This window comes from Pieris brassicae, chromosome Z (assembly GCF_905147105.1).
Source record: "Pieris brassicae chromosome Z, ilPieBrab1.1, whole genome shotgun sequence".
NCBI classification, from domain to species: domain Eukaryota; kingdom Metazoa; phylum Arthropoda; class Insecta; order Lepidoptera; family Pieridae; genus Pieris; species Pieris brassicae.
The window spans coordinates 8,571,091-8,580,161 of record NC_059680.1 but is presented as its reverse complement, the minus strand read 5'-3'; the positions used below and the strand labels follow the sequence as shown (position 1 = coordinate 8,580,161).

General features: G+C 30.9%; 1 protein-coding gene across 1 annotated transcript; it reads right to left on the bottom strand.

Annotated features, from left to right (window-relative positions):
• Nucleotides 1-291: 291 nt before the first annotated feature.
• Nucleotides 292-3,740, bottom strand: LOC123718973 (beta-alanine transporter-like). The gene has a single exon (XM_045676002.1). The coding sequence runs from the start codon at nucleotides 3,575-3,577 to the stop codon at nucleotides 1,904-1,906; it is 1,674 nt and encodes a 557-aa protein (XP_045531958.1). The 5' UTR covers nucleotides 3,578-3,740; the 3' UTR covers nucleotides 292-1,903.
• Nucleotides 3,741-9,071: the final 5,331 nt, after the last annotated feature.

Sequence of the window (9,071 nt, the reverse complement as noted above, 5' to 3'; positions counted from 1 at the left end):
GAGATCTTCATTCTGATATCGTGACAGCAAATTACATAAATTGATTAACACTATATCAACTTTCGTTCGGAAAATATTGAGTTTATCAAATTAACTAGTTAGACTATCGACTTGCTTTATTGCAACAGATATGATACATGTTTATAATTATTTGTTTACATAACCATAATGAAATTAAAGGAGTTGAATTAGTCAGTATTAATATTTATTAAGTATATGTTATTAAATGAATATAATAAACAAACTATCTTATATTAAATTCAATTAAAATATGGAAACCAGTAGATATAACCTTCAAAGTATCTTTGATGAGCTTACGGCAACTTCCTTTCGGCATCTTGATGAGTGCTTTTAATATGTAAAAGATGCTGGTAGATCCAAATATGCACGAAGTGTTCATTTCGTTGTTCGACTAAGTTCTCGCCTTTAGACGTATAGTAATAGATTATTTTAATAAATCAATAACGTCTTCTTGTATGTGTCACTTAAGACTAAAATTACAATCGTCCCAAAGTGAGAAAAAAACTAATACTGTTGGAGATATGTATTTTCGCCCTTTAAATTCAATCTACATATTTATTTTGGAAAAATGAAAAAGATATAGTTTTTTGTAGTTAAAGCAACTTTAGTTGCGAACTGAGTTTGATGGATGGGATGGGTTTGATAGGTGATAATATTCGTAGTGTTTATAAACTTGCCTGCATTAAAACGACGTTAGTTAAAGAGTTAACATTTTTAATGATATTGTTATTATTAAAACGAATTAATAACTTCTTCAGTAACATTTCATATAATGTTATTTTGTAGATATTCAATACACAATATTTGTAATAAGGGTGATTTAATTCCTTCTAACAAGTGTCGGTAGAATTTCAGTTATCCATTGCATAGAGTAAAAATATTGACATATTAAGTTATGTTGAAAAATATTATCGTCATAAGACCAATAACTTCTGCAATTAAAGACTGCGGTTCTTTTAATATTACCGGACCATAATATTAAAGTTAGACTAGCTTCTAATTATTGGAACTAGCTTAAGGCCAAAACTTACTACAATGTATAACAATTCAATGTTGTAGTTGTTACATTTAGTGTCACTTTTCTTGAAAGTATTCGAAACTTGACCTGAGGATGGAAGCAGATATCTCGTTAGAATTTTCTGAGGACGATTTATATTTCAACGCTCTTTCAAATAAACTTGTTTATTTATTTCAAATACGGATAAGTATCGTTTGCTGTTACAATCGTAATTATAAAAATCTAAATTTTGTTAAGATTTTTATTGAGCGTCTCTTTATCTTTTTCTTCAAAGCAATAACAATTATACAAAGCATTTTATAATGGTGAAAACTATTATTCAAATGTTTATTATGTATGAGAAATACATTTTAGTATATTTAATAATAGATTTGTATATGGCTGGAAAATAACAAATAAATTTTCCTGCTAACATTAGTACGTCACACTGGAAAACACCTGTATCGAGCTGAGAAATCGCAATGCAAATTGATAGCAAAGTTTACTCAAAGATACATCGTATAGAAAATAGGATAAGAAACTAATGACAAATATGATGACATGATAACACAATTAAACACTACAATTTTTATGCAAATATTTGATGATTTTTTACAATTATTGTTCTTATAATTAAATAATACACAGTACTTCATAAATAATCCACATAGATTGAGCTTATTAAGCTATATGATAATTGGTTAAATACATAACATAAAATATGTCTATCACTTAATTTTATAAGTGAGACATAATCTATTCTTCATTAATTGCATCAACCCTTTTTAACATATACAAATTGGGAGAAAAAAATAATATTTTATCGTTATGTAATAGAACTACTTCATATCAAAAGACCGGTTTGTTTTACCTTCTTTTTCAGCTTTATTTTTTGCGTAGAAAGGGTATATCAAACATAATTTGGTTATTAACAAGATCCTCAGCATCTTTAAGCGTATGTGGCATTGCTTTGTTTGCTGTCTCTGGCAACATAAAAGCACAAATTACCCCCAATAACGCTATACCTCCTATAATGATGTGAGGAAGCCATATAACGTAATTTTGTAGGTACACAATGTAAGGTGATACAACGCTAGAAACATAGCTACAAATATGGACAATCGAACTACCCGAACCTCGAACAGGGGTCGGCAGTATCTCAGTTGTCCATTGCATACACGCATTAATAGCAAAATTTATACAAAATCGAGCGAGCACAATGCACATTACAGATGGTAAACCCTCGCCTACAAATGTAGATAAGATGCTTAAAATACAAGTAAGTATCAATGCAACGATTGTTAACCATTTTCTACCAGTTAAATCTAAAATGAAGGAAATTATAAGCAACGACGGGAATTCAGTAAATGACACGAATGTAAATGACAAGAAAAAGTCGTATTTTAGGGCGCCGATAGTTCTAATTAAAGCATCAAATATTATCATGCACAACATAAACAAGCTGCACATACATATGAAAGATTTTCTTAAAACTTTATGTTTAACAATTATCATGCAACTGTATGTTTCTTGTATCTCTTTATTTTCAATTGTTTTAATAAATTTATCGACAATTTCTTGGGGAACTTCTTTCCCATTTACTTTACCGATAGCTTTGATTTTATCTATAGTATCATTAACACGGCCCTTTGAAAGAAGCCACCTTGGACTCTCAGGTAATACAAATGGAGCTAAAATGACTAATAACATAGGAACACTTGTAGCTATACTAATAGTCTTCCAGTGACCACACGCTAAGCATATCCACGGCAATGCAGTAACACCTATAGTGTAAAATATTGCACCTGGTAAATTCGCTACTATAGTTCTATATTTAGGTGCTACATATTCTACCAAAAGAAGATACATCATCATTACACAATTATCATATCCCATTCCAACTAAAAACCGACATGCAGAAAATTGCAATAAATCTGTAGCAAATACACTTAGGATACCACCAATAAAAATGATTAAATTACTTGTAACCAATGCTGGGATCCTACCATATTTGTCAGATATCCAGCCAATCAAAAATCCACCTACGGTCGATCCGATAAAAAATATTGCTTGAGCTGTCGCCTGATAACTATCTTTTTCACATACCCATCCAAGCTCACTTGATATAGTTGGATACGGAATTTCCGTTTTATCGAACTCCCAACCATGTTGGCAAGATTGAGTTTGCCAGGTTGCGTTTGGCTTCTGTCCTAAACTTAGAACCTCACTCCAATTCGCAATGTACGATTGACACCTCGAATATCCATATTGTGAATTACCATCCACGGGTATAGCCAAATTTCTTCGTTCAATTTCAGTGAAATTTTCAAGTTCTGGAATCCAGCACCAGTGGTTTGGAGAAACCTCAGTCATGAAAAGTTGTGAGAAGTATGAAAATGATGAATATATGTGTGCTGGGAACATTGCAAGAAACAATAAAACCTGGAATCGTCCGAATTGCCCAGCACTTGATAATAATTCATCATAATCGATTTTTTTGAACTGCCCATCGTTATTAACACTGTCTTTATTATTAAGGCTGATATCTTTATTTAACATTTTCTTATTATAATTTCCTTTCACGGTATTTGAGATACTTATCTTACCAAAGGTGAATCGTTTACTTATATTTGATTTATAAAATAGACAGAAATTGGCAACAATATTCTTCGACGACTACATGATCACTAATATTGAAGGTGCTTCAGAACATTAAACAAGAAACGTGCGATAGATAAGAATCTAAATAAAATACTAATTAAGTAAAACCCAAATAACACATGAACAATAATGCATGCGTAAACAAAATATAGAACTTGATAAAATTGGAAAAGCAACGTGAAAATACTAATATTCAATTATAAAGCAGTCTTTATAATTGAATATTAATCTTCAGAAAACAAAGTTATTTCAATAATTAGCTGGTTACTAAAATAATATTTAAAATTTCAAATGAGAATCATTTTGAATTTTAAAATTTTACACAGCATCACACAAACACACATAAATAATTAACAAGGTCAATTATCTTGTTTTGGAGTTCAAAACAAATATTTATGTTTTACAAAAACATTTTGTAATATGTAAACCCTTCGAAATTTGTATTGTATTTGAATTTTGTAATATGTAAACGAGCTAGAGGGTCGGATGTAAAACGTCGTAAATCTCTTTATTTGATAATTAGGAAACGAGAAAGACTACGTACAAACTACGCAACTCTACTAAATTCACAAAATACACTAATTTCAGTGACTAAAATCACATTAGCCAACTGAACACGCCTCTAGTGGAAAAATCGAGAAACATTCAACCCGTCTTAGTAACAATATGTTATTTTTATTTATAACAATGAAAACTACATAAAATGAGTTGTTCTTCGCGCTTTTGCACATGAAACCCATTTCAGACATTTAACTTATGCTATAATTCTCGTTGCCCCGAGTGATGAGGGATTAAAGTATAGTTTTAAAGTAGATTGCTAAAAGCAACAAACTGTTCATGAGAATCCGATAACTTATAAGTTAAAATCTTATAAGATTTAGATTTTATGTAGAAAAAATTTAATGAGTATTTTTAATATGAACACCAAGATTAAGTAATTCTACTAATGTGTTTTACATACGGGAATAATCAAAGTACTATATAGTACAATATCGGAACTATGTTATGATAGTTTTAATAAATAATGCCTAATATGTTTTTGTTTCTTGAAGAAAATTAATTATGTATGAGAATCTAAAAATATCTCCTGTCTACGCGTTACGGACAAGGAAGAGTTTATTTCTGGTCCTAGCTTTAAGAAACGAGGTAATTAGCTGTGCGAGTCAGTAGCTTACAACATAGTAAAATACCATTTTATTAAGCAAAATTTCCTTCTATCAGAAATATATGTCAGGCCAATAAGTAGATGTGAATGCTTCATTGATATAGAATATGCGTCAACCCCACTGTTGTAAATTGTAATTAACGTTTAAATTCCCATAACAGAACTGACATCTCAGCGTCAAAATTTAACTTTTCAAGGCAAGCACGTGGCCAGACTTCAGTGCATACACGATGAAAATCGATCCAACGACATGCTGTGCGCTTACCATTAAGCTCATTTCATCAGTGTATGTGGTGATGAAATAAGCAAATAATATTTGCCCTTCACGTAATAATAACAAAATTCCAACATCGTATATCGATACTTTAATAAATAGATTGTGTTTCAAGTTTGCAAAGCTGACCGCGCCCCTTCCCTTCGTTAAGGTAGCAATGTAACTACCACATACCTATGTATAAGCATGTTTACTACACATTGACGCCTTGATTGCTTAGAGAATAATCAATCCATTCCAAGGATATTCAAATGCCGAATATTAGTACCTTGATAATTACAAATTTCATTGTTGATATATATTAAACTATGCTATTTATAAGTCGCATGTTTTTATTTCTTTGGAGGTTAACAAAACAGCCATACTGCTGAAGATCGTGCGCAAAAGTATCGTGCGCTGAGAGGAGAGAGAGTTTCAAAGTAGTGACTTACCGCTATGTATAAATGTGTGTAAACGTTTTGAATTTGTCATACAGGAGTCGTAGTAAATGGATCAGAGTGAATTTACAGCGAATATGTCACTATGCAACTAAGAAGTCGTCACATAAAAAAGGAAATACTATCTTTTACTATTATCATAAGATATAATTTATTTATTTTAAACAATGTAGCCATTTATGATTCTTTATTGACCAGATTAAACCACAAAACACACAACACAACTGTATTATTAGCAATTTGTAAAGAAAGTAGTTCCAAATAAATTACTAAATAGAATGGTTCAATTTACAAAGTAAATGACACCTACAACACGACGTTATTAATTGCTGTTCCATCTAAGAATCCATACAAGAAGATATTATTGCAGCTATTTTTCCAGTAAGAAGTGGCTTATTTTGTATTCCGTGTATGAGTTACATCATTAGTTCCTCGCTCATACGATCGAAAAGCCGCTAAATTGAGAGTCATTAAAAATGTGTTATGAATTTTAAAGCGGTTCTTTAGCTTTAATAACACTTTTTTTATTACTATTACAGTACTCTCTTGGTAACCACATAGAAACTCGTTTGTTTTAGGTTTTAGGACCCTATTTAAAATTCTATTGCCTAGAATATAAGTTATCTCTAGAAGTACGGAAAAAATTTACAATACCTTCAAACCTGCATTATTTTTGTGAATCTCACGCAGATAGTAGTAAAAATTGGTAATGATGCAATGACTGTCAATGAGATGGAAAAACAAATGAATTTCAGATTGATATCCTATATCCTATGTAGGTATGAGTATTAATTACGCTCATCACAATTGTGAAATAATTGCTGATGTATTCAGGTCGCAGCGTGACAAATTACGTAAGTAATTGTTTTTGTACAGAAAGTATAGTACAAATGTAGAATTTGTATGTATCCTTATACAAGTGTATTAAAATCAAAATCACTCTGAAACGCTCTTTGGTTTCCAGCAATTTTTTGAGTAAGGTGTAAGAAAACCTTCATCTTATGTATCTTTTTACGCAGTTCTAGACTTTTCCAGTAGCAAAACCAATCATTTCATGTATCTCAGTTCCTTTATACACAACTAACACTGTCGGGTGACACATAAAAACATGTAAATAAATTTTATTTATCAGTTGCAAAAATAATAAAAACAATCATTATTTTGGCAATGACTTAGAACATTTTGGAAACAACATTTGAAGACTACCAGAGCGATGGAATATGTAAGCCATTCGGTTCATGAATAAATTGGTGTATATTGAACTGTAACGTTTCGTTATTTTTTTATTGGCAAAACGAATAATGTTTCAAATCATCATGACTAATAAATATTGTGGCCCGACCTTTAAGTGTAGCGATTACAGTTAGTGTATACTTATCGCCTGTTTGATCCACATTAAATAAGATAGTGAAGTAAATGGGAGATTACTATGAATATTGACATAAAACAAATTAAGTGCCCATTTAAATGAAAGTAGTATTTCTGAACATGATTTATCCAAGATCACTGAATTTTTTTCAATCAGCATAGAGATATTTTTTTATAGAACTGATGAATTAACAGTTAAATAAAATCAGGTTCTACTGAATAATTGAATTTATTCCGTTACATATAGACCGAAACCAATAAAAACTGATAAGGAATTTAAAATATTTAACTGAGATTTTGACTCGTAAAAAAACAAGTCACAAAAACAGTTTGAATGAAATATTTTTATTCAACTTTAGGATTTTATAAATAAAACATTTATTAAAAACTGAGATCCAAATCCTCGCTACTAGGACTTTTGTTTTCTACCCAAAAAAAAAGGATGGCATACCATCATCGTATGATCCAGGTAAAACTATATTATAAATATAGTTAAAACATTAAAACTAACTATATTATAACAAAGCTTATATTAATGTGTTAAGTAAATAAATAGGAGTTCCACTCGGACGTAAGGAAAAACTGTGAATCTGATTCCATTTAACCATAGATTTTTTTTCAATTTAAGAATATTGTACAAAATTCTAATAAAAATAAGAAAATTAATAAATAATAATTAAAAACACTTACCACGCGGCCTCATATATTTTTTCGATGCATGAAACTTATTCAACTTTGACCTGGACTTAACGCTGTAACGACCGTTAACTTTTGTAGACGATTCGCGACCGATGACTAGCCAAAGCGACATGCGTGGTGAGTTAGATGACCGAATGAGCAATTTCAATGGTTTCTAACATATTATTATTTTATTACAGCGCAGTCTATACGTTAATTACATTCTATTTCAGTGGAACTTTGTGTATTGGAGTGTAAATGTTATGTAATGTTTGGTAATTGCTTGTATATGATTGAAGTTAGAAAAATATATTAAAATGGAACTTATATCGCTAAAAACAATTAGATCGCAAACGAATAGCCTAGTTCTCATGATAGTGCGAATGTCTATGGGCATATCAGGTTAGCGTCCTAAAGGTCTGTTCCCTGTTCTTAAAAAAAAACACTAGGATTCTTAATTCAAAATATGAGTCCTAATTGTAACGAGATATTTTCTAAAAAATTTAACTTAAAGGTGTACTTGTCGAGGGCATCTTACAGTACCAAATTAATAATGTACGTACAGATCTTCGCCAGTGGTCGTACTCCCGTATGACTGTGTACATAATTTCTTTCGGACAAGGTGCAATATGCAAGAGCATTATATATAGCTCATACGATTTTATGATTCGGGTGTTTCCGGGAATACAACCATGAACGAAGATTTGCATGCGCATTATTTTTTTTGCTGTACTGTACGGCTCGTGAAAATATTCAAAATGAAAGAAATGGCTTCTAAGTTACGTGTTACATTGAAACTTTTAAAAAACGTTGCGTTATTAAAATATGTTTTTTTATGTAAATGTAATCTATTTTCGTAAATATTAGTAAGGCGAGCAACATATGTATGTATGTATGATTTGCTCATGTGGCAGACTTTTCAATAGCGATATTCCTTATATTAACGACCACGTCTGCCAGCATGGTTGTGGTGCGCTGTCAATTGAGGCCCGCTTAAAAATATAAAAAATCAGGTATATCTATATCATTTGCTCGTGTCTTCCTTTAAAGCTGATGTTTAAAGACCTTCGCAAAATGAAAATAACAAAAAGGCACACATCTAAGATGATTTTTTATATATTATTTTTTTTTAATTTAAAGAAGATTTATGAAATGCACGCTTGTTAGACGTGTGTTTAAAAACTCTACGAACGACTGCAGAAAAATAGTCTGCCACCAACGTAGTGCTGCGTTTTTCCAGAGACCTATGCCATTGATATTACGCATGCCATACGAATTTTTTGAATATATTTTTTTTTACTCTTTCATGTTTTTTGTTCGGATCGGAATTCATATTATGATCGCAGGTCTATAAAACAATCGAAAATACTCAAAAAAATCGTCATACTACGAATAATAGCACTAATTACCTATAATACTTCTCCTTAAATTTGCGGACTTAAATGAACTGTAATGGTTAAAGTAAGTAAG

Bases quoted from the DNA above. Each gene is read 5' to 3' on its own strand.
- LOC123718973 (XM_045676002.1), bottom strand. From the start codon at position 3,577: ATGTTAAATAAAGATATCAGCCTTAATAATAAAGACAGTGTTAATAAC.